The sequence below is a fragment of the Myodes glareolus genome, chromosome 5, assembly GCF_982192425.1.
Source record: "Myodes glareolus chromosome 5, mMyoGla1.1, whole genome shotgun sequence".
Classification (NCBI taxonomy): Eukaryota; Metazoa; Chordata; class Mammalia; order Rodentia; family Cricetidae; genus Myodes; species Myodes glareolus.
In genome coordinates this window covers 54,086,527-54,112,603 of record NC_142030.1, presented here as the reverse complement: position 1 = coordinate 54,112,603, position 26,077 = coordinate 54,086,527, and the positions used below count along the sequence as shown (strand labels likewise).

The window sequence follows — 26,077 nt, the reverse complement described above, 5'->3', positions numbered from 1 at the left end:
GTTGATAAGCGAGACGTCTCAGCTGCCTCGGCTTAGCAAGCATTCTTACTGCTCCCCACCCCGTGATTTTGAGTCCTGTAACCTATGCCCCGTATCTCTGCATCTCCAGGTTTACTCAGTCTCCACCATGCTCGTGGTAGAGTCCCCCTCAGGACGGACCAGACTGTCTCTGCTTTCTTCTGATTGGCTTCCAGCCCTTTCTTTCCCCTGCAGCATGCATGATTCTTCTAGAAACTCTGATTACTCCTTCCAAGCGTGGCACTCTCCCCCCTGCAAGGGAAGGAAGAACTAGCCTCAGGCCTCGTCTCCCCTCCCTTGCTCTCCCTGCTCTGTCTGCCTCACCTTAGTTCAGTTCTCCTGCTTTGGCCTCCCAGCCAACTAGCCTTTCCTACCTGCTTTGATGAAACCTGCGCTCTTTGCTGGGAAACCTCTCCCAAGCTGCCACAACCCTCAGACAGCCAACTGCTGCTTGAAGTCTTAGCCCATGCACTCCATTCTTCTGGAAAATCTTTTGGACTCTGCAGGGAGTGTAACCAGCAACCATTTCCCATCCCATCCTCATGCTTCCCCGATTATAGTTGTTTGTGGGTGACGTCTTTGCTGTTTAGTATCCAGTGCTGGTGAAGAGTGGATGGTCAAATATTTATCGGCTGGTGGTGAAACACGCAAGAGAGAATGTAAATTGGATCAGACATCCTAGGATTGCCTGTGGGGCTAAGGGGAGACTTGAGCTGCTTTTCTCTCTGGGAGGAGCTATTTGAATGACCTGAATCAAATCCAGTAGCAATGTCTCATTAGATTTTCCTAAAGGCTGCCAGCAAGATGCTTTGGAGTTAAGTCCTTTAATTAAAATTCTCTGGACTACAGCCTTGGATGTAAGATGGAGGCAGTCTCTGAGGAGCAGGGGTGGGTAAGGATGTGAACTTGAGTTTTCATAGCATGGTGGCCTACCTGGGAAACAGAACAAGCCCCACACAGCTGACAGACATCTCACCTTAGCAGCCTGGAGGTGGACGGCAGCGGTCTGGTTCCAGGCATCATGCTGGTCAACCCCAGACCTCATGAGGGTCTGTGTTTGGTGTGCCGCATCCTTTATGAGCCTGGGAACCAAAGAAAAGAGGCTCAGAATCCTGAATGAGCAGGAAAGAGAACTGATGGGCTGCTGGGGTCTCTCAAAAATGAAAATGATCTCACTGATGTCTTATATGTCATAAAGCTATAGACTCATAAGCATCTCTTTAAGGGCGGGCACTGTCAATTTACAGTGGGAAAAACTGAGTCCCAGAGAGGTTCATTAACTTGCTCAGGATCACACAACTAATAAGGAATAGGGCTAAGAATTTTTTTTCTCCGTTGAGACAGTATTGCTGTATAGCCCAGAGTGACCTAGAACTTCAAATCCTCCTGCTTTAGCCTCCGGGGTTTTTTAAGCCTTAGGATCTACTTCAGGCCATTCTGTTGACTGACTTCTTATGGTCTGAGCAAGGAGAATGTTTATTCTTCTTAGGCTGATCATGCTGCGAATTCCTCCCTGTGGTAACTAGATACAAAAGCAGAGACCCACCTCCCGACCTCTGAGCACTAACTTAGCCGTTTGCCGTTATAATAACCTTTAGTCTGTTTTCTACAGTGTTTATCTGGCCCTCGGAATTTCGGCATAAAGCAAACTGTTTATTAAGCAACACCGAGTTTGCTTTGTCAGGGACTTGATAAGCAGATGGTACATTGAGTTCCGAGGCAGGAGATGCAGAATGGCCTTTTACTTCCCCAGCAGCCTGTTTTTCCCTTCCCCAACCTTCCCAGCCCTGTGTGTCCTGTGTGTTTGTCAGGCTAGCTTACAGATAGATCCCGTTTCTAAACACAGTACCTGGCATATTACAGGCATTTAAAAGTATTGTGGAATGAATAAGCAAATGTCTCAAGTTGCCTTTGATCCTAAGAAAGCTGCTACCCTCCTTGGGACACAGGTTGGAATGGAAGCTTTCTTGGTGAATGCTGGAAATGTTCTCTCCAGTTTCTGGCTTTCCATTTTGGGGCAGAGTTCAGAAAGTTCCCTTCTAGATAGTTAAATCTCTTCAGTGATGGTGTTTGTATTTGGTTGGTTAGGGTGTGTCTCTTTTTCCAGTCTCTGGAATACTTAGTCATTTCTGACACGTGGTATTTGGTGATATTTGTTAAATGACAGAACGGGCATATTCTTTTTTTGGGGGGAAGGGAGTTTGAGACAGGGTTTCTCTGTAGCTTTGGAGACTGTTCCAGAACTCCCTCTGTAGATCAGGCTGGCCTCAAATGCACAGAGATCCGCCTGTCCCTGCCTCCTGAGTGCTGGGATTAAAGGCATGCACCACCACTGCCCATCAGAATGTGCACATTCTTGGGTGGTTTGTTTGTTTGTTTTTTAGTTTTTCAAGACAAGGTTTCTCTGTATAACAGCTCTGACTGTCCCAGAACTCGCTCTATAGACCAGGCTGGCCTGGAACTCAGGGAGACCCGCCTGCCTCTGCCTCTTGAGTGCTTCTTGAGTGAGTGCTGGAATTAAAGGCGTGCACCACTACCACCTAGCTGTTTTTTCATAGAATCCATGTTATTGGTTGGAGAGGTGGCTCAACAATTAAGAGCACTGGCTGCTCTTCCTGAGGACCCAGGTTCAAGTCCCATCATCTGCATGGCAGCTAACAACTGTTTGTAACTCTAGTTACAGGAGATCCAGTGCCCACTTCCGACATCCATGGGCACCGCTTGTCTATGGTGCACAGATATATAGATAAACACTCAAACACATAAAATGAAAATAAATAATAAAAAATAATGTTTTAAGCTAGGCATGGCAATGCACACCTTTAATTCTAGCACTGAGGAGCCAGGAGGCAGAGGTAGGTAGATCTCTATGAGTTTGAGAACAGCCCAGTCTACCCAGTGAGTTTCAGGCCAGCCATGACTACATAGTGAGACCCTTACTTAAGAAAGGAACAACAAATAATATATGTTTTGGGGCTGGAGAGATGGCTTAGCCATTAAAGGCTAGGCTCACAACCAAGAGTATAATATACTTTCTAAAAAGACATGTATTTTGTACTTGTGTGGGTTTATGTGTGCCACGTATGTGCAGGTGCCCATGGAAGCTAGAAGAATATGTCAGTTTCCCTGGTAACCAAACCTGAGTCCTCTGCAAGAATAGTAAGTTCTCTTAATGGTTGCGCCATCTCTCTAGCTCTGAGTCCTTAGTTTTGATCATGTGCCTTGGACTTGACTAGACCCTGACCCCTGACTACAAACAAGTTCTGTTCTGAGGTATAACTACACTTCTGAAAATTGCTTTTATGCTTTCTTTGTTTATTTAATGTGTATGATATATATATATATGTATATATATATATGTGTGTGTGTGTGGCATATATGTACATGTGTGTAGCATATGTTAGCAGGTACATGTACTTTCATAGAGTCCATGAGGATGTCAGAAATCCTCCTCTATCAATCTGTGCCCCATTCCCCTGAGGTAGCGTCTCCCAGTATACTTGAAGCCAGGCTGGCAGCCAGCAAGCCCCATTGGTCACCCTGTCTCTGCCCCGCACAGCATGGGCATTACTAGTATTACAACTTGTGCCTGCTTGTTTTACATGGGTGCAGATAGCAACCTGACTCTGAAAATTACTATTAGATTGTGGGATAGTTCAGACTTAAAACACTACTTTATTTGATGGCACTGATTTGTCCATCAGTTCATGGACAGTGATTTAGGTATGAGTGCATTTGTTAGATTGGAACTCACCATAGGTACCTAAAGGTTTAAAGGCTTCCTCTCACTAGCCAGAGAGGGGATACATTTCTACCACTGTGACTGGGATAAAGAAATGGTGGTGGTCGATGGCTGAGGGGTAAGGTGTTCCTTCTTCTACATCCACAATCATAGGAGCTGGAGGTCTGGAGGGGCAGGGGATGGCGGTGGTTGGCAAAGCACTGTCTGCTAGTGACCATCCAGCTGTCCTTGTGTGGGAAGCAGCCCACCATGGGTGGGATGCTGACTTCTCCGTACTGGCTTACCTGGTAGATACATGTGCCCAGGCTGTGGTGTAGAGATCTGGGCAAAGGAAGTCAGCTGCTGTCCGGGCTGCACACCTGGCTGGCCCTGGTTTGGCAAGATACATAACAGACGGAGGGAGAGGCTTCTGTGGGGGGCCTGCGGACACCTGAGCCTGCAGGTAGCTCTTCATCAGAAACCTGGGAGGTGAAGGCAGAGACAGATGAGGCAGTGTGTGACTCTGTGGGACCCTCAGCCCAGCTCGCTCACTCCCAGGGTCACACACATTCATGCTGTGCTCCAGTGGGGAGAATCAGGGGCTCCAGGCCTCTGCCCGACAGTCACTCTTCACCCACCCCGCATGTCTTCTGTAGGACCCTCAGGGAGATGTACCCAAAGTACTAGTTTCCTTAGCAGGTGACGGGAGCATGCAAAGCTGGGCTAGACTCCCTTAGATCCTAAACACAAGTCCTTTTGAGGTTTGTGCCAACACACGCTGCACTATCAGGATTGAGTGGGGACTTAGGATGTGAGTACAGTATCTGTGGCCATCCAAAACAGTCAGATACATGAAAGAGTACAGACATAAGGAAGAAGAAAAGTGACCCCAGGCTGCTTCTGTCTGCGACAATCCAGGGGTTACGAGTTCCGTGTGCGGACAACCCTGGGCTCCCATTAGCTCTTCTGACACCACTGTGATGCTCTACAATTGACTGTGCTTCCCTAGGCTTCACTTTCTTCATGACAATGGGAATGATGTTACTTGTCTAGCAGGGTGGGTGGGTAGAGCTGAATGAGATGCTTGCAAATTGCTTGCCAAATGCAGGGTGCAGGTTACCTAATGCATGCTATTGTATGATTTTTATAACTTGAAAAAGCAACCCTGGTAAATGCTATGTGTCATATTTGCTAGAGAGGTCCTTTTTTCTTGGATACTGAAGCATCTACTCTGTTTAGTTGCCAGAGAATAAATGATTATGAAAGAGTCAGTCATCAGAGGCAGCTGGCAAGAAGCAGCCTATTTGGAGGAGGCTGGTGAGGCCTAACTGTCCCTCAGGGTACAGCCTGTTTTGTGTTTCCTCAATGAGCGAGGCAGAAAAGTGTCTGCTCTCTGGGAAATCCTGGTTTAACTAGGAAGCAGAACCAAAAAGCTAAGCATAAGCCAGGTAGTGGTGGCGCACACCTTTAATCCCAGCACTCTGGAGGCAGAGGCAGATGGAGCTCTGTGAGTTTGAGGCCAGCTTGGTCTACAGAGGGAGTTCCAGGACAGACTCCAAAGCTCCACAGAGAAACCCTGTCTAACCCTGTCTTGAAAAACTGAGAAAAAAAAAAGCTAAGCAAAAAGTTGTGGACAATTATGGACTGTGATAGCTTCCAAAGGAAACACGTGGCTTTGAGTGGCGGGGGCCAAGGAAAGAAGAGTATGATCAGCGGAGGCAGGAGGACCGGAGAGCAGGTTGGTCAGGCAGCATCTGGGTCATAAGGGCTGGAAGAACATAGTGTATACTGTGGCATTTTCCTTCAAGTAGAGGGAAGCTAATAAACCATTTTAAACAGGACAAAGATAAATTTTTTTCTAGGCTTTGAAGAGAGCCACCCTGTGCCTATGGAGAAGTGGGGACAGGAGAAAAGCAAGATCCTAGGCAGGAACCTGATGCTATATCTGGGTAAGACAGAGGGATGGCCTGGCTGGGGATAGCAGGGAATTTGGGAGACGTGGGCAGATTAGGGACACGCTGAGATTTGGACAGCTCTCAAATGGTACTTTTTCCAAAGCTTACTTCTTCCATGGCATCAAATAGAAGCCCCTGTTAAAGCAGAAGCTTAGGGGACTCCCAGGATAGGGGCAGAGGTCTGGACAACTCTGGACTTTACCTGGCCACTTGCAGGTAGAGCACTGTGTTCTCGCCCTCATAGGTGCAAGAAGCTGTCACTTCAGTGACCAGTTTTGGCAGACCGCTCAGCTTCGAGTAGCCATGACCACCGCAGGCCCTGCGACATATCTCTGCCCCCTGGGTACAGAAGTCCGCAATCATGGCTTTCATGCCAGTGCTCAGTGCATGGAGCTGCAAGAACAAAGCAGTGTCAGGGTCCTATAGTACCACCCAGACTTGTCACTTGGTGCCTGTTGCATGCTGGCCACGGCTGTGAGGCTGACACTGTGCTTAGCTCACTGCTTCTCAGGGTATCAGACAAAGCTAATAATCAGAGGTTCTGGCTTGTGCAAAGTCACATAGTTAGTGTGACTGTAAGAATGAAGGAAAACCTGCCCTAGCCAGTGTCTCCAGGATCTCCAGAAGAGGGGTCAGGAGCAGCTCAGCACACAGAATACCTCAGGCAGGAGGCTGAAGTCTCTTTTCAGAATGGCACTGTAGGCGCCGTCGAAGAATTCCAAGAGGCTGGTGGCCACGAAATGAAAGGCGTAACTCATGGCAAGCTGGGGGAAGAGCTTCTGCTGCTGTGTCTGGTAGTCCAGGATTTTTGCCTCTGGGTCACTGAGGGGAAAAGAAGCAAATGGTTTAGAATTTCACTCTAAGCCATCTTTCCATATTCCTAATGCTGTCAAAGCCGGAAGGAACATGGGACCATTGAAAGGCGAACATGAGGCTACTATGTTTTAAGCCTCACCCATCACCAACATTCACTCAGTTTCTTCTAAAAATACCCACAGCATATACATCCAATATCTTATCTGAAAATTCGAAAGGTTCTGAACTCCAAATTATCTGGACGCAAAGACCAGGTGAAGGGGTGTGGCCCTGCCCCACTGATGACTAGAGTTGGTGACATTTCACTGCCCATGTGCTTGCTGCGTGACAAGAAGTGCATTGAGCGTAAGAACTCTGAGGGTATGAACTTGGACCCAAAGATATGTAAGAAAGGAACTGTGTCCCTGTCTGTTGCTGCGTCTTCAGTACCAGGGGCTACCTCCAGCATATGGAGACCCGAGTCATGGGATTGGGAGAGAGTGTGTGTGTGGAAAGTCCGCTGAAGTTGGTGGGGACCTGGGATCTCCTCCTCACACAGCATGCACTCATAACCAGCCTTGGGACCTTTCTGCTGCCCAGACAGAGGCACTATCACCTCTTGCCTCTGGTACTCAGTCCTCCAGGGAAGATGTGTCCCGCCTGGAATTCAAAAGCCCAGGCCTCACTCTGAGACTGTTGCGAGTTTCTAAAGGGCCTCTGAGATTCAAGCTTGGTACCCTTCCCATATTCCACCCTTACCGCCCACCTGAAACTCTGCCCCTGTTACCTCTATTTTGCAAGCTGTTATGGAAGCTGAGGGAGAAAGAAGTGCGTGATGCCCAGGCCTGCCTGGCATCTAGTCCTCAGCGTGTTTATGGCAGGTTGGGGCCCTTCGCATCAAGTAACAACAGACCGGGGGCTGCATGTTCTCCAGCTCAGACCTGGGGACTTCACTATGCACAGGTGCAACACGGACCTGGGAGGGTCTCCTCAAGCCCAGGGTCAGTCAGTAGGCTGGAACCAGAAACTCCTCTTGGCACAAGGTCCACTAGGCTATGACATGCTCTGCTGCCGCTTCCTGATCTCGGCGCAGTTTGCTGCGTCTTGAGAGTACGTGTCCATTTGGGACCTATCCCAAAATACTTGTATCCCTGGAATTAAATTTAACTAGTGTATTTTTTTCTGGAAATACACACGTATACTCTCAGATGTCATAGAGCAACCCTTGCCATTCTTGGTCATAGAATGGAGGAGATGGGAGCCAGAGGCAACAGACAATGAAAAGAAGGGGTCTAGACTTAGCCTTCTCACAACTAGGCACCGAGCTTGAGCCAGACAACACAAGGTTAGTCACGAGCAGACTAGGGAAATTGGCTTTTACCAGACACAACTTGACAACAACCAACCAGCCTTGACAACTGGCAGACACAAGCTCACTAGCTAGTCACAGCCATGCAGGACAAACTGGAACTCAGCAAACGGCCTGAGTCATAGCAGGTGGCACAGGGTAGAAGACATGGTCACCCAGATGATGGGGCCACACACTGATAAGAGACTAACAGGTTAGGCCAGCCAGTCTGGTGATGGAGTAGAGAGAACTAAAGACCCCACCTGGACTGCATGCATGTGTGTGCGTGTGCATGCGCGTGCGTGTGCATGTGTGTGTGATCTGCTCCAGCACCCCGGCTCTGGCAGAGGTGGTGTCTGTATAGACACCGTGGCACTGAATGTCAGTCATCTCTGTCAGGGTCAGCCTTCGGACGCTCCTTGCCTAGGCCGAAGAGGGGACTGGTGGCGTATGACCGAGTAGCGCACAGCAATGACACACGACTTCTGGAGGGAGGGTAGGATTCCTCTTAACAGCAGCCACACCCGTGTCACCAGCATGGCTAGATAATTGCTCTGTGGTGTCCCGAGCCTCCGGTAGGTACCATCTGGCAAGACCTGTGTGTAACAGAGACAGGTGCTGGGTTGGAGCCAAGGCTCCCCAGGCTATACTTCCATGAGCCTCCATTCCTGCAGGCATTCCGCTTTCCGCTCACCTAAAGCAGACCCCTCGTGCAGCATGATCGCCAACATGTGAAAATGCATACATGAGACACCCCAGAAACCCCCACCTTTTATACCTCAAAAGGTAAAGGCTGGTTAACTGGGGACTATTGCCAACACCTGGGCCATACCTGTTCTGCGACCGATTGTAGGGAAACAGTATGTTCACCCTCAGCTCCTTCCCTTTCTTGGGATCTTCTCTGAAAACCATGTGGTAAGTATTTACACATGGGGAGTCTGAGATTTCCCCAACACTGTTGTGCTCCTAAGCTGGGTCTTATCCTTTTCTGTGGGACCCCTAAGCCTCTTTCTGGGGGAAGGGGCTTGGGGTCCAAACACAGCTTTGCTGAGGCAAACCAGAGCCTGTGGCAGCTATGCAAAGGGTAAGCGCCTAGGTGGTCTGGGGCCATAACCTTCCCAGGATCTAACCTCTGCAAAGCGACTCAGCATGTTCTCTCTGGGAACTCTCACGTGGTTCAGTCTCAGGAAGCCATTGTCTACGTATTCCAAGCCCATCTTGGGCCCTATGTCCCCAACTGTGATTCCTAGAAGAGGTAGAAGAGGGTAGAGATGAGAAGGCCTGTCAGTTGAGTGCATGCAGTATGCCAGACACACAGACACAGGTATTCACACGCACACACGCACACGCACACGCACACACCACACACACACACACACACGCACACACACAGGGACACACACATGCACACACAGAGTATACACAGACACACACTAAGGTGCACATACAGGCATGCACGGAGACACATATAGGCACACATGCAGAGACACAAAGGCACACACACACACACACACACACACACACACACACACACACACACACACCATGGTATTCAGGCTTCAGGTAAGCAAGCCAAAGTCAGGCAGATGCTAAATCTTGTACTAGTCAAACAGCCAACTCATACCATATTAGCTCTGTCAATTGGATTCCTTCTAGCCAAGGGAGATATGTCCCAGCTTCTTCTGCACATCTCTTGGGGGATTCAGGACTGGGCAAGTTGTTAGGAGTATCTTATGAGAGGGGTTCTTGAGGAAGCAGTAGAGCTTACCTGGCAGTGGGGTGTGATCCTGCAGGCTCCGGATGGGCACCATGAAGGCATGCATGCCATGCTGGGCTCCTGAGCAGATCAACTGGGCAAAGACTATAGCATGGGTGACTGACCGTCCCACTGAGCAGAAAGATGAGAGGCCCATCACAGGAAGCTTATGTACCTTGTCTTGCCTCTGCTTCCTGGGCTTGGGGTTGCTGATAGACACCTTTGAGTTCTTAGAAAGTCACTGATGACAGAAAGAATTGCCACCAAAAAACTTAGCTAGAGTAAAACAGTGACTTGTCAAGGGAGTTTGAAATGAACAAACTTTTAAAGAATTTTTGTACCCTTCCTACCACAACTGCTAATGAATCAGTCCGCTGTCAGTCAGCCCCATACTGAGTACAACCATCTCCTATCAAAACCCGGCTAGGGCCCAGCTCTTGGCTGAGGTCTCCTAGTTCTTGCAGGGCAGGTCTTATTTTCCAAATAGGGAGGTCACTGGCCTGGAGGAGGAGAGCTGGCATTCAAACCGTATCAGCCTGATCTTAAAGATGGATTTCTTTTGCCTGCAAATTTGATTTTGATCACTCAGTCATCCTTGTTTCCCTGGCCCTCTCCTCTTTCTTGCCTTGCTTTCTCCACTCTGCCACCTGCCCTGCTTTAGTTGAATTCAAATAATTTGTTTATTCAATGTTCATACCAGACATCTCTCATTGGGTCTCCAAGGGCACAGTGAAGTCCTTAGAAACTATTTCTCAGAGGGACCTTTGGCAGAACCCTGTCTTTGAGTTCACAGATGTTTGTGTGGCTGCCACTGATATCCACGTGATTGGAGCTTGTCTGAGTATGGAGTGGCAGGGGCAAGGAAGATGTTTAGCCATTAACTAGTACCAGGGCATGTGCTTTTGTAGGTAACAAGCTTATTGTTAACTTGGGAGGCTAGAACATAGGATGCATGGGGAGCTGTTAGAAAAGACTAGGTGGTGTGTGTGTATGACTATCAGCATATTGTGGATATGCACACATGTGTCTGGGAGGGCATACATGTGTTCCATACATGTATAAGTGTCTGTGATGGGGTAACGTGCATATTTGTATACATGTTTCTAATAAAGGCAGTGTCTGTGTGTTGTGTACATGTACGGATGTGTTTTTATGCTTGTGTACCCACAAATGACTGTCAGTGTGTGTTATATACATACACATTTGGGGGTTTGTGTGTGTGGCATGTATATGCACAGGTGTGTCTGCATGAGAACAGTGTGTCTTGTGTACATGCATGTATGTGGAGGGGCAGTATGTATATGTTTGCATCTATATGGTGTCTATGTATGAGCAATGTGTACATGATTGTAAGGGCGAAGTTTGTGTTGTGGGGCAGTGTGTGCTGTGTTTATCTGTGACTGTAGGGGGCAGTATGTGGTTATGTATGTTGCTGCTTGCATAGCTCTCTGTGGGATAGTATGTGTGCTGTGCGCATCACACGTGTTGTGTGGGGCAGTGCATATGTGATATGTTCTTGGCCCTCATCACCCACAGGTTGAGTGCATTTCCTTATCTACTCGAAGTTCCCTTCCAGTCACCTCCTAAGTAAACTCTTCACATCCTCCCTATTTCAGTTGGTTTCAAGGTGACCAGCCTAGAACAGAAAATCAACCTGATGCCTGTTGGGCATCAATGTTAGCGCTATTCAGCCCTGGCTTTGTCTTCAGGGCAGAGAGACAGGGAAGTAGGAAGGAGGATACTCACGTTCTCCAGGCCACCACTTGGTGGCAGTCATTGTAGGGCTGTGTATCACAAACTCCTGGGTGGCTGCATCATAGGTGGCTTCAGTCTCCAGGCCCTTCAGGTATGACCCTTGGGATCAAGGGAGAGAGTTAGACTGTTGGGCCAAAGTGGGGTACTCACTCGGGAGTAGCTCCTAGGTGGGCCTGGGTTCAGTGTGGGATAAGGTGAGCTCCTGACTGCAGCCCTTTCTCCCTTTTATCTGTGGACTGTGTGAGGACATAGGAGTGCATACTGATGCTTCCAAAAGGAATGTCTTGCTCCTTTGGTAGCTCATGCAACGTATGTGTACACATTTGAAAAAGGAACTCCTTCCTCGAGACCCACGACTGCCATCTGCTGGGGTGTTTCCAAATTAACATGTATGTCTATGAGCTATGAATTGCCCCCCCCCCCCCCCGGAGTTGCGCAGTCTGAACACTGCATGCAGCAGAATCTGGCTCACCATGTCCCAGCTCTGTCTGGGCATATGTTGCGATGATTTGGAAGTTTTTGCCGAGTTGGCCCCATTTAGCAATCTGCTCATCTGAACCCAGACTTCTGAGAGCGTTCATGGCAACACCATGCAAGTTTAAGTTGGCATATCCAGCAAGTGCTCTGTGGGGGAAGAGATGCTATAGATGAGTAGCCTGTTGGAAGATGGGTGCATAACCCTTCAAACTGGCTGGGGTGTAGGAGGGAAGGGGCATCTGGCACCCCAGGGTTCCAGTAAGTCCTCCTTTGCTGAGGGAACTGTCTTTTGGGCCTGGGGGTTGCAGGCAAGCCTCTCTGGTGGGCCAACCCTGGATAAGCACCTCTTAGCATAAGTGCGTTCAGGACCGTCTTCTGACCAGCCCAGACGCTGGGCTAGCATCTCAAGGTGGAATGCCTTTTGAACTGCAGCCTCATAGAGCTGGTCTTGGGTCATGAAGTAATGGTCCTTCAAGTTGAACACCGGGTCACCTTGGAGGATGCCCTCTGCAACAGAGAGAACAGAGGGCTTTGTTGGCTTGGATAAGACTCCTGACACCTTCAGATTCTCCCACCCACTTGCCTCATGGATTTGGGAAGGAAGTCAGCTGCCACGGTCATTTAACAGCTGAAAGAGTTGAGACCCCTGAGGAGAGAAAGGTGCTTTGCCCACTATGCTCTGGTGGAACCAGAACCAGGATGTGGGTCTTCTGGTGTCAAGAACCAGTTTGTTACTTGAAAGAGAGACTAAGCTGATAGATGGAGCTCATTTGGTAGAATGGCTACCCAAAATGCGTAGAGCCCTGGGTTTGTTCCACATCCCCAGTTCCCCAGTACCACGGAAACCAGGCACGATGCCCTACACCCTCAATCCCAGTGTTTGGGAGGTGGAGGCAGGAAGATTGGAAGTTCATCATCTTTGGCTACATAGCGGTTTGAGGCCAGCCTGGGCTACACGGGGCCCTGTCTCAAAACAGCAAGCAACAACAACAGCAACAGCATTAGTTAAAGGAGTACAGAATTAGTTAACGGACTGTTCTAGAAAAAAAAAACATGTGGGTTCAAAGTCAGCTCTTGGCCTCCTGCCTCTGCTTACCAACTTTCCTCCTCAGCATAGTGTTTTGGACGCCTCCGTCAAGGATGTTGGTGAGCCGATCCACGCTGAAGGATGGTGTGCGCCTTTCGCTGTCTATGTCAGGGTGCACCTGCCTGCTCCAGGTGTCCCCCAGTGATACTCGGTGCACTGGGCTCCCCATCCTGGATCTGCCTGGTGTCTGAGGAGTCTCTGTTCTGAGCACTAGGAGGGGCCAAGAACCTGTGTGCAAAAGGTATTGCTCAGGGCTCAGGTCAGCCAGAGGCTGACTTGATTACCCGAAGGTCACCATGCTTGCACTCTGTCCCTGTGGACTGTGGTCCACACGTTGCTCACGAGTGAATGCAGTTCACGTTGCTCTGTCTGCAGTCGCCAAGGTCCACAGGATGATTTGATGACAAAGCTCCTATTCTATTCTATTCTATTCTATTCTATTCTATTCTATTCTATTCTATTCTATTCTATTCTATGTGGCTTGTGTCACTGAAATGCCTGGGACAGTCTTCATGAAAAGTCAGCGGGAGCCAAGTGGGAGAGAACAGTCCTGGGAAGGTTGAGTGAGTGGCTCCTACCAGAGGTGGCTGAGAGCTGGCTGGGGTCTGACACGAAACACATACCCTGTTCATACTTTACCGTACTGGGAGGCTCACTGCAGGGTCTCTGTGGTGCCACACACTTCTTATCTTTATTTCTGTGCTACCCAATGAGCACTGTGGAATGGGGCCTGGTGGCAGGGGCCTGTAATTCCGTCTCCCTGGGAGGCAGAGGAGATCGGAAGACCGACCTGGAGTACAGCATGTGTTCCTAGGACGGTCTGGGTAATTGAGTGAGACCGTGCCTCAAAGTGGTAGCAGAATAGTGGGAGAGTGCTTGCCTCGCATACACAAGGCCCCGGATTCAGTTCCCACTACTGTAGATGAAGAGGATGGAGGGGAAAAGGAGGAAGAAGGGAAGCTTGTGGAAGGAAGGAAGAGAGGGATAGAGCTTGCTCTCTTCCCGTGAAGTGTTCCCCTGGAGGCCCTGTAATCCCCACAGCTAAGGTGGCCCCTGACTCCTTCACACCAAACCCTTGGCCTTTTAGAAATCCCCGTTCTCCCATAGCGAGTCAACTGTTTACCTCGTCCATTTACCTCTTTGAGCACCCTAACTCCATGTGTTCCTTGCCATCTCCTTGGCTACTGATCAGCCACCTTCATGTCTCACCTGGCCTCAGTCTCTCTTACCATGTTTTCTTCTCTTGCTTGTAAACGGGTCCTCAGTGTCCAGTTTTTAGGAAGGAGTCCTTGCATGACCACACCCTTCCCACCAGCTAGCCCGCCTGCTCTGCCACCTTGATCCCAACGCCCTCTTTTCCTGATCTTTGCCCTGCTATTCCCTCTGGCCAAGGCTCAGCTTCCCAGTGCCCTAGTGTGAGCTCCAGCCTCTCGAGACTTTACAATAACTCTGCCCTTCCAACGGAGCAGTCCTGTAAGAACTGGGCATCCTTCTGGTACACCCTTGCAGAAGCAGTGAGAGCCAGGAAGGTGACATTGTGTCTCCCTGATCCCAGAATGTGGCTGTCCACCTTCCCTGCTGGCTCTCATCGGCTTTCCTTTCCTTCCTCTCCTGAGTCTGAGAATACAGTAAGGGCCTAGTCATTTCCTAGTGAGGACAGGACTGAGGAAGGAGGTACCCTTGTCAGGCCACAGTTCAGGCAAGCTTCTGAAGTGGGGCTGTGGGGTCCTGATGTCTGGCCTGTACAGGGAACTCTTTGTCTGCCTGCCTTCCTGTGAGGCTTCCTAGCTGCCTCTTCTTGCCTCTAACTTTTTTGTCCTATGTCAGATTTTCTTGCTGCTCCCCAACTGTCCAGCCTTCTGCCATGGCCAGCCTTCGCCAGGGCTCTGCCTCTGCCTGGACACCCTTTCCTCAGATTTCACTGTGGCTTCCTCTGTCTCACCTCGGTATCAGGCCTCAGTAAGGCTCCCTGCACCTCCTTTAACAGCCTAAGCTCCTGCCTGCATTGCTAATACCCGCTCCTTTCTCTACCACCTAACAGGCAGGACAAATAACTCATTGCATTTTTATTGCCATTACCGGTTTCCCCCTGCCGAAGTGTAAACTGGCTGCCTATAGGAGGTGCTTGTAAAAGAGTGAAGGGAAGAAGGCAGTGCTCGGAGCCATTAAGGACGCCTAAGCTCCTCCTGAACCCTTGGTAGGGTCTGTCAGTCCTCTGGGACTCACCTTGTCTCACTTCTGTCCTGGGGCAGCTCTGTAGGCCAGGCCTGGCGTCTCTCCTACAAGCTCAATCTTTAGACTGTTGGCTCCACCCCTTTCTCCTCCCCAAGGGCTGGGATTTACAGGCCGAGTCAGAGTACAACTGAAGTCCTGCCCTTTCCTGCCAGCTTCCCAGGGCCTGGGCCGGTGGGGTGTGCAGCGTCAGGTGCTGGGCGGCCTTGGCGAGATTCAGGCTGCGGTCTCAGGGCTAGGGATCCCTTAGAGGTGCTAAGACCTAAAGCCATGTTTCCCGGGTGTTCCCAAAGGGAAATCCTGGACCCGTTCTAGCGACCCCTACTGTCCTGTCTGCAGTGACGTGAGTTAGTTACAGGAGCTGAGCAGGCGCCCAGGTGGTTCTTATGGGAAAAGACTGCTCTGTCAAGTGAATGGCTTTGCTCTAAATGTGGCCTTGTCTGTGTCCTGCTTACCGTTGGTGTACACATGTGGACACCTCCCCTGGCTCAGTATTTGAGGACTACTGCAGTATGTTATTTTGGGTACCTAGGAAAACAGGTCTCCACAAGTGAGATTGCCCTATACCTCCACCCTTTGCCCGGGGAGGTAGGGTGGAGTCTTCCTGCTCTGAGTGAAGAACTAGGTAATGCCGTGTGCCCGGGTTGTGCAATAAGTAAATTACCAGCCTGAAATTTGAACCAAATGTCAGGCGGCGAAGAAGAACTCTTGGCTCCATTTGTATATTATTGGGAAAGAAGGCACAAGAGCCAGGTCTCCTGACGGGACTTCTGAAGCTTGATGATTCTGGCTAGGTGTCTTCCTATCTGGGACATTGTCCATTCTCCCCCTCTGTGGTCATACATGTGCATGTGTGTATATGTGTGAGTGTGTTCATATGCATGTATACTCTCACACTAAGGGACTGTACAGCTCCCCAGTGTATCCCCAAGGTAGTGTCCAGTTTGTTCTACAGGAAGATGAAGTTCCCTGTGACCCAGGGTTCCCTAACCTGTCATGCGGGGACCGTGTGGCCTGGACCCCTGGCTGTTGGTGGTAGCTACACACGGGTGATGGTTTCAGGTTAGACAGTTTTGACCAGGCCTAGTGGGATGGTTCAACAGGCTGTTTTTCCAGAGGTCCTATGTTCAATTCCCAGCACCCAATTGCTCCCAATCACCTGTAACTTCAATCCTACAGTAACCAAAATCCTCTTTGAGATCCAGCACCCTTTCCTGGCCTCCATATGCACTATGTGCTCATGGTGTACAGATAGACATGCTGACAAAATGCCCATACACATAAGAATAAAATAATATAAAAGAACTGAGTGATATTCCTCCCTCTATATATTTATATTATTTACCAACCAACTGGGTATTCAGGTTGACAGGTTGATTCTGTATGTTAGCTGTTAAATATTGCTGCAATGAACACAGGAATGTTACTCTCTGTTGAACAAGTATGTTTGTTTTTATTTATTTATTTTGATAATAGATATTCTAAAAGATAAAATTGTACTTCATTATAGTTTTGATTTTCATTTTTCTGATGATCAGTAGTGTCAAGCATTTTTCAAATATTAACCATTTTTATGTGTCCTTTTAATGTTTTTCACTTTCTTTCCCCATTTGAAAATTAGCAATTTGGTTTTTTTTTGCTACTGAACTACTTTTTTATAGTTTATATAGTAACTGCTTATTAAATATTTGATTTGCAAATATGGTCTCTTATTCTGTTATTGTTCCTTCAGCTCTTCAGGAGCTTTTTGGCGTGATGTAATTCTATTTGCTTTTTTCCCCTTTTATTGGAAATAGATTTTTTTCATACAGTATCTTCTGGTTATAGTCCCCCCCCCCCGTTCCTCCTCGTTCCTCTCCAACTCCCTTCCATTTGAATCCACACCCTTTCTGTCTCTCCTTAGAAAACAAGTAGGCACCAAAAGAATAATAACAGGATAAATTAGATAAATAAAAAATGCATATTGGAATATGACAAAACAATCAAATAAGAAAAAGATCCAAAGAAAAAGTATAAGAAACACATGTAGACATAGAGACACACATTCACACACACAGAAATCTCACATAAAACCCTCAAACCAGAAGCCATAATATATACCCAAAGGATCTGTAATTAGAAGTAAAAAAAAAAAAAACCAAAAACACAAACAAAAACAAAGTAATGCTCTGACTTAGCAGTATGACAAAGAACCTCCAGAGATGCCTTTGAGTTATTTTTGTGTTGGTCATCCTACTGCTGGGTTAAGCCTACTGTTAAGAGTAGTTTGTTTCCCCAGTGAGACGCCCTTGGAGAAAACTAATTTTTCATTTGCAAGTGGTTATCAGCTGGAGATAGCTTCCGAGTTAGGGATGGGGCATGAGTCTGCTTCTCTCAGCTCTAGGACCCCGTCTGGTGCAGACCCGTGCAGGCCTCCACAGTGCCTATGACTTCATCGTGTGCCAGCCCTATTGTGTGGCTAGAAGGTGGTCATTCCTTGTCCTCCAGCCCCTCTGGTTCTCACACACTTTCTGTCTTCTCTTCAACAGCTTTCTCTGAGCCCTGAGAGGGCACATTTGAGACTCGCTTTTCAGGGATGAGTGTTCCAAGGTCTCTCACTCTCTGCGTAATGTCTGTATTTGTTGCTGTCTGCTGCAGGAGGAAGCTTCTCTGATAAAGACTGTCTTAGTTAGGATTTTTTTTCTTCCTTAAAAAAATTTACTTTTCATTTTACATACCAGCCCCAGCTTCTCCCTTTCCCTCCCCCTCATTAGCCCCTTCTCATTCCCCATCAACTCCTCAGAGTGGGTAAGGCTTTCCTTGGGGAGTCAACAAGGTCTGGCATTCCGACTTGAAATAGGACCAACATCCTCCCCCACCCCCGTTGCAAGGCTAAGTAAGATATCCCACCATAGGGAATGGAATCCAAAAGGCTAGTTCATGCACCTAGGATAGGTCCTGGTGCCACTGTCAGGCCCCACTCCCCCAACAGATCAGTCCACATAACTGTTATCCACATTCAGAGGGTCTAGTTCTGTCCCATGCAGGTTCTCCAGCTGTCAGTTCATTGTTCGTGAGCTCACATTAGCTGGGGTCAGCTGTCTCTGTGGTTTCCCCACCATTTTCTTGACCCCTTTTGTTAATATTATTTCTCCTCCCTCTTTTCAACTGGACTGACTCCAGGAGCTCATTCCAGTGCTTGGCTGTGGGTCACTGCATCTGCCTCCATCAGTTACGGGATGTAAGTTCTATGATGACGGTTAGGGTAGTCACTAATCTAAGTTAGGATTTCTATTGCTGCGATGAAACACCATGACCAAAAAGCAAGCTGGGGAGGAAAGGGTTTATTGAGCTTATGCTTCCACATTGCTGTTCATCACCGGAGGAAGTCAGGGCAGGAACTCAGACAGGACAGAAACCTGGATGCAGGAGGTGATGCAGAGGCCATGGAGGAGCATCACTTACTGGCTTGCTCCCCATGACTTGTTCATTGCTCAGCCTGCTTTCCTGTAGAACCGAGGACCCCCAGCCCAGGTATGACACCACTCGCAATGGGCGGGGCCCTCCCGCCCCTCCCACATCAATCACTAATTAAGAAAATGCCCTACAGGTTTGTGTACAGCTTGATCTTACGGAAGGTGTGTCATTGCCCCCATAGCCTCCCACAAGCTTTGTGCTTCTATTGCACCAGCATATTTCATTGGCAGATCACTCTTGTAGATTTAAGGATTGGTAGTTGGGTTGGTGTTTATCTTTCTCCTTTGTTAGAACGCAAAGTGCCTTCTAGTACCTTGAATACTAGACGATAGGGGTGAGGGTATTTGTTCACTTCTCTTAACGTAGGACCCCATCTGGTACAGATCTGTGCAGGCTCTAGGTAGGCACTAGATCAGTTCTAGTTTCTCCATGGATCAGTTTCTCCATGTTCATTGAGTTGTGTAGGTGCTTTCTTCAGCAATAGGACCTTACTGTCAATTTGTGGAGAGCTTTGGAAATAGTCTGGTTTGCTTTTAGATTTCCATGGGACCCCTTTGGCCAACAATTTGATTGGATATAACCCATTCCTGGTACTAGAAGTTTCATTTGGTGATGAGAGATGTCTAGTTGGAGCTGTCTCCCCCGTTATTTGTCAATTTCATTTAGACCACCTTCATACACGTATATTACAGGAAGCTTGTACTATGTTAGATTTCCATACAAACCTTCAAATAGCCCTTAGTTTTAACGGCTCCTTCCTGTAACCCCTCCCTGGCTTCCCTTCCCTCCCTCTCTCTATTTGATCCTTCCATTTCAGCCTTCCCCACCCCATCCAACCATAACTATCTGTTCTGGTTCCCTTTCCTAGAGAGATCAGAGAGCTCATCCCTCTCCACTACTTCTTTACTCTCGACCTAACCTCTGTGATCCTACAGAGTGTGGTTTGCTTATCAGTGACCTAACAACTAACATCCACATATATAAGTGGATATATACTGTGTTTGTCTTTCTGGGTCTGAGTGACGGGTCCAGGAACAGGAACATAAAAATACAAACCAAAAAGGAATGGCAACAGGCCATCCACATCTTTGTCAGCAGCAAGGGGTTAACTTTTAACCATGGTTTTTAAAAACCTTACGGCTAACGCCTCTGTCAATAGCCAGGGGTTAACTTTTAACATACGCCCCCCCCCGTCACTTATAACTGACAACTGCTGTTGACCAAAGTTAACTTTTAATAAAGGTTTGTGCGAGACCCCATCCCATAAATTTTAGCCAAATATTCCTATGTGACTTTCAACTTCACTTTTTTTTTTTTTTTTTGTATCCTTCCTTGCTATAGGAAACCGGTTGTGCCAGAAAACTTGTGAAATTCTTTATAAATACTACTGGCTGTGAAGAAAATCTGCAGGCCTCTGTAGACACCATTTCAACTGAAACCTTTTTAACAAAAATTGTAAATCTTAAAATGCAAAATGTCTCTAAACTTTACCTCGAAATCGTAAAAATTCCTTTGTCCATGTTTAACGTTTACTTCTTGCTGTAAAAAGGGGGTCAGAGCCCAGTCCCATCACCACAGTTTCAAAGCCTGAACTCTGGCTGTGGTCTCCGCTAACTGATAAGCTTTTTGTGCCCTGCAGCGATAATTTTTTTTTTCTGAAATAAAGTTTTCTTCTGGTTTCATAGACTTTGGTGGTCTGTGCCCCATCATTGCACAACCCTGGACTCAACATGAGTTACCTCACTCAGGATAATTTTTTTTCTAGTTCCACCCATTGCCTGTGAATTACATTATTTCTTTTTTTTAAAACAGCCAAGTAATACTCCATTGTGTAAATATACCACCTTTTCTTTACCCATTCATCTGTTAGTGGATATCTAGGTTGTTCCCAAATTCTGGCTATTACGAATAGAGCAGCAGTGAACATGTGTGAGCAGAGTTTCTGTAGGAGGATGAAGCGGCCTTTGTGTATGTTGCCCAAGAGTGCTGTTTTATTTAGGGTTTCTATTGCTGTGAAGAGACACCATGACCCCAGCAACTCTTATAAAGAAAAGCATTTAATTGGGGCTGGCTTACATTTCAGAGGTTTGGTGCATTATCGTGAAGGCGGGGAAGCACAGTGGCTTGCAGGCAGACATGCTGGAGAGGTAGCCCACAGTTCTGCATACAGATTGGCAGGCGTAAAAAGAGAAAGTGAAACGCTAGGACTGGCCTTAGCTTCTGAAACCTCAAAGTTCACCCTCCAGTGACACTTCCTCCAACAAGGCCCCAACAATAATGAGTCTATGGGGGCCATTTTCATTCAAACCACCACAAGCAGTATAGCTGGATCTTGAGATGGACTGATTCCCATCTTTCTGAGGAACAGCCACACTGATTTCCATAGTGAATGAACAAAACTGCACTCCCAAACAAAACAGCAGTGGATTGAGTATTCTCTCTACTTCACCTCCTTGCCAGCCTTGCCTGTCGTTTGTTTTATTGATCTTGACCATTCTGATTGGTGTAAGATGAGATCTCAAAGTGGTCTTAATTTGCTTTTCCCTGATGACTAAGGATGTTGAACATTTAAGTGTTTCTCAGTCATTTGTGTTTCATATTCCGAGATCTCTCTGTTTAGTTCTGTACCCCATTTTTTTTTACTTGGGTTATTTGTTTTCTTGATGTCGTTTTGAGTTCTTTATGTGTTTTGGATATTAGCATTAGCTAATTTTATTATTTTATGTGTATTCGGTAAAAGTCTTTCCCATTCTGCAGCTTTGTCTGAAAGGTGGTGTCCTTTGCCATACAGAAGCTTTGCAGTTTCATGTGGTCCTACTTGTTAACTGTTCTTGGTGGTTATGCTATTAGTGTTCTGTTCTAATTTTTGCTTTTGATTTTAATTTTTTTGGTTTGTGCTTAGTCACTACACACTCCCTCCTGCCCTTAATTGCCTAGACCAGTGTTACAGACCTTCTTCATGTGTTCTACTTGCAACTTCTGGATTTATGCATAAATGCTTAATCTATTCTGACTTGACTTTTGTGTATAGTGTGACATAGGGCCTTGTTTCATTCAGCTGATTGTGAACAGGCAGCTGTATCAGTTACATGTCTCATCCCTGAAAAACCTGTACACTTTAGCTCACAGGGGTTACAGTTCACAGTGGCTGGAAAGCTTGGTGGCAGGAGCCTGAGGTAGCTGGTCCACACATCCGTGGTTGGGAAACAGGGAAGGACAAAGCTTGTGCCCAGTTGACTGTCTCCTTTTTTGCAGCCTAGGACCCAAAGTTCAGGGGATGATGCCACCCTCCTTTAGGGCAGGTTTTCCAGCTTAATTCATTTAGTCAAGCTAATTCTTCAGTGGTGTTTCCAGGGGTTAACCTAATGTAATCATCACTCACACGTGTCCCAGGAGACTGGTCTCCTAGGTGACTCCTGATATTGCTGAGTTAACAATTAATGCCACCTTTACAGTTTGAAATTAGTTCTTCAGTAATTGTCAGAATGCACAGGTGAGCTCCAGATCCTAAGATGCTTTTCACCTAGTCTACTTTGTAGCTTACCCTCCCAGCTGTTGGGATTACAGGTGTGAGCTACCAACTGAGAATTTTTGATTCAGTGTCCTTACCTTGTTACCAGTCTGTTTAGATTTTCTGTTTCTTCATGATACAGCCTCAGTGTGTTGTTTGTAGAAACATCTTTATTCCTCCTAGGTTATCCAACTTGTTAGAGTGCCTTTGTCTGTTGTTGTCTCCCGTGACCCTTCCTGCTTCTGAGATCTCGGTTGTCATGACCCCTTTTTCTATTTCTATTTTCTATTTCTTTTTTTCTCAATTTAGCTAACGTTATCAATTCTCTTTCAAAGAAACAACTTTTAGTTTTGCCAATCTTTTCTATTTTTCTAGATTTTATTTATTTCTATTCTCAATTTTTTATTTCCTTCTTTTACAAATTTGCTCTGAATTTGTTATTCTTTTTCTTATTCTCTGAGCAGTAAAGTTACATATTTGAGGTTTTTTTCTTCTTTTCTGACTTAGGTGCTTATTGCTAAATGCTTTGCTCTTAGAGCTGTTTTTGTTGCATCTCTTAATTTTTTCTTGTATTTTGCATGTCTGTTTTCATTTATCTCAAAATATTTTTGAAATTTCTTTTTTAATTGTTTCTTTGATTCACTGGTTGGTCAGGATCATGTTGCTTAAATATCATACTCTGACAAATTTTTTGACAATTCCCTGTTATTTATGTCTAGTTTTATTGTCTCCAAGAAAAGATATCTGTTACAGTCTCAAACTTCAATTTATTGAGAGTTGGTGTGAATATGCTTGTGTGTGAGAGTAGGTGTGAGTGTGTTTTCAGGGTCTTACTGCGTCACTCAGGGGCCTTTAAATTCATGGTTTTCTTGCTTCAGCCTCTCGAGGGCTAGGATTAGAGGCATGCATGTCCACGACTATTTTTTTTAATCTAGGGTTTAATTTTTTAAAAAATCAAGAAAATCAATAGTAAAACTACATAAAAGGTGAAAGATGCAGTTAAAGCAGTAGGCCAGTTATCTCGGGAATTTCTCTTTTGAGATTCCGAGGCTGCTTTGTACTGATCTCCGTAGCCACTGCTAACCCAGACTCGCCAGCACGGCATGCTTTCTTTTCTGTATTTCCTCACTGGTGCCTTTTTGGTCTCTTGTTGCAACAAGTCCACCTAGAGAATGAAGATGCCTTTTTCTTTTTCAATTTCATTATGCCTAGAGTTTTTCAGTTTTTAAAATGTACCTGATGTCTCTTAATGGCTAATATTTTATCTACCCTTTGTGGGTACCCACAGGTGTGAACCCGTTCCACCTTGACTGGAGGTCACAGAGTGTGAGCTGATTTGTGCTCTTTCAGAGTTGTTGACCACAGATGTGGCTACAAACAAGCTTAGGATTTGTTTAATTTGTGGCTTAGGATTTGATTAATAGCATTTTGGGTATAGAGGTGGATCTGCTCCACCTGAACCAAAGGTCAGAAAATTCAAGTCTATTCTTTATATCATGTTAATGAAGTCTGTTGCCTCTCTCTTCCCCTTTTGGAGTGAAGTATATAAGTGTATGGAAAATAAACAAGGCAGATCAGTATTTATTGAATGTCCCTCCCGATGCTGTTTTGTGTTTCTGTCTCCTATTTCTCTTATATCTCTGTTCCTTGTGTCTAATACTTCTAATCCTCACGCTCCTACCCTGAAATGTACAAGTTTCATCGAGGCTGGTCTTTGACAGATGGTGCTACAATGTTTGGCTTAGGATGCACAACAGATAACGCATGAACATGTGGCCGGTGGTACAGCAGGTGTAGAGGTGAGAACTGAGTGCTCAGTAATAGACAATAATGTTGGGTCCAGGGGGGACGCGCAAAGATGAGAGCACCACCAAGTCTAATAAACCAAAAGCAAACTTTATTCCAGAAACCAGATCCCAGGAAAACCAAAAGCAACTCAAAAGAAAAAAAAAAATAAAAAGCAAAAAGTAAAACACCGCGGGGCGCAAAAACTTATCAGCTAGCTGAGACCACAGGCAGAGTTCAGGCTTCTGACACTGTGGCAAACAGCTGGTTTTTGAACCTACTTTTTATAGCAGGGGCACCAGGCATTATCCTTGATCAAAAGAATTTTACAACCTTGCCCCTGACCCTTGGGTTGGTCAGCGGAGACCCTAAAGAGGGGAGTGAGTGCTAGTGTCCATGAGTAATTAGGCAGCCATCATGAAATATGTTTTAGGAGAGACTACAACGAAAGTCACTAATTGCAAGAAAACATATATCTTTAGCAATTTGTCAGAAAGGGGGCTGCTTATAACACTAGAAGGTTAATAAATTAGGATTCTTGGACTGAGAACTTAGAAGAAAAGTCTTTCATATTATTTTTAGGTAAATTTTTAGATATTGACTGCCATACTTTATAACCTTTATTATCAGAGCTCATTAAACCTTTTTTTATTTATCCACTGTCTCCTGGTATCCCCGAGTACAAACTGAGGTCATGCCTCTCCTCTGGTAGTGCCAGTTTCCCATGACAGAGACAGTGTTTGACTCAGAGGTCACATATCTCTGTCTCCTAAGGGTTAAACTCAGTTCACACCTACTGTTTGTTAAGGACAGTCAAGACACTACCCTCAGTTTACAGGGAGATGCTCTGGCCTTGTAATAAAACAGTCAGTTGTAAATAGCTAACGTGATGGAGATTTCCCAGGCATCCGAGAAAGTAATCCCTGTGAAGATTGATCTGTGATCTGCTGAGAAAGTTGTTGATAGTTTACTTAGGTTTACAGCTTTATGTGTCCTTCTTCCTACATCCTAAACTTCTACCTTCTAATCTTTAGTGTCTATATTTTTATTTCTATATTTTTATTTTTGTCTTCAGACCCTTCAAATAATAGATAATAAAGGAAGAAAGGCAGGGGATAATATATCAGGAGTAAAATATCTGTATATAATTGTAAATATGGGACAGGGAAAAAACAATCAACTGTCTGTACAATTGCTTAGAGATATTTCAAAGGACAGGGAAGTTCAGGTACAATAGCAGCAAGTACAGAATTGTTTAGAATTTATAGAACAGTTATGCACTTTGTTGTCCAAGTCCAGGACCTTGGACGCTGCAATATGGAAAGAAATTGGAGTAAAAATCCAATGACATTATTATGAATATGGGCCTGAAAGGGTCTCGACAGTTACTCTTTGTTTCTGGACGCGTATACGGGAGAGTTTGGATTTAAATCCTGAGCATCAGGAGGTTCCTGCTGTTCCTTCCCCGTGAATTGGTTAGAAACGAGACAGAACCCTTGGCACCACTGGAGGAGCTGCTAGATGAGGACGCATTTACAGGACTAGGTGATTAAGATCAGACCTAAACTTGATAATTTAAGAAAGAAGCCGTTAAGTACAGTAGTAAGGACTTTCTACCTCCCTCGCTTCTGACTAGCAATGCTGACAGGCAGGGACATGATCGTAAAATTCAGCAAACACTAAGGCTTGAAAGAGTTGGTAATATTGCTTTCACAGAAGCTAGAACAGTACGTCTCTTCCTATCGTAATACGGTGGTGCAGAGACCTCCAGGAGCAAGGCAGACGCTCAGCAAGAATCGTGTGTCTCCCTTGCTGACTAGCACCAGAGAGGCTGCTCACCTAGAGGAGAACATGCAAGGATTTCAAATGTTTTCTGCAATACAGCGAAGAAATGCTCAGAGAAATCTGGTCAGGACGCATGCTCCAATATCATTCAAACTACTCAAAGAATTAAAAGCGGCCTGTGTGCAATACGGTCCTATGGCTCTCTTTACCCAGATGCTCTGGGAAAATATGTCTCTGGAAGCTCTGCCCCCAGGGGATTGGAAGCAGTTGGCCAAAGCTTGCTTGGCCAGGAGGGAACTATCTGTTGTGGGATACTGTGTTGGCAGAATAATGTCAGACCACAACTGAGCGAAATAGGGCCCAACAAACTCCTATTTTTTTTTTTTAATGAAATGT

General features: G+C 46.3%; 1 protein-coding gene across 3 annotated transcripts in view; it reads right to left on the bottom strand.

The window, feature by feature from the left end:
- The window catches only part of Acox2 (acyl-CoA oxidase 2), a 28,711-nt gene extending 13,438 nt beyond the window's left edge, over positions 1-15,273 (bottom strand). Inside the window, exons 1-12 of one of the 3 annotated variants that reach the window (XM_048421511.3) lie at positions 15,139-15,273; positions 12,922-13,140; positions 12,170-12,332; positions 11,821-11,972; positions 11,340-11,447; positions 9,606-9,725; positions 8,968-9,083; positions 8,261-8,433; positions 6,354-6,516; positions 5,897-6,087; positions 4,045-4,221; positions 995-1,100 (exon numbers count right to left, since the gene is read on the bottom strand). In XM_048421511.3, coding sequence (XP_048277468.3) covers positions 995-1,100; positions 4,045-4,221; positions 5,897-6,087; positions 6,354-6,516; positions 8,261-8,433; positions 8,968-9,083; positions 9,606-9,725; positions 11,340-11,447; positions 11,821-11,972; positions 12,170-12,332; positions 12,922-13,081 — 1,629 coding nt within the window. In that variant the 5' untranslated portion in view covers positions 13,082-13,140; positions 15,139-15,273. Of the gene's footprint in view, positions 1-994; positions 1,101-4,044; positions 4,222-5,896; positions 6,088-6,353; positions 6,517-8,260; positions 8,434-8,967; positions 9,084-9,605; positions 9,726-11,339; positions 11,448-11,820; positions 11,973-12,169; positions 12,333-12,921; positions 13,141-14,048; positions 14,072-14,141; positions 14,166-15,138 lie in introns of those variants that run through there. The other 2 variants (XM_048421512.3, XM_085687950.2) reach the window with 2 other exon arrangements.
- Positions 15,274-26,077: the final 10,804 nt, after the last annotated feature.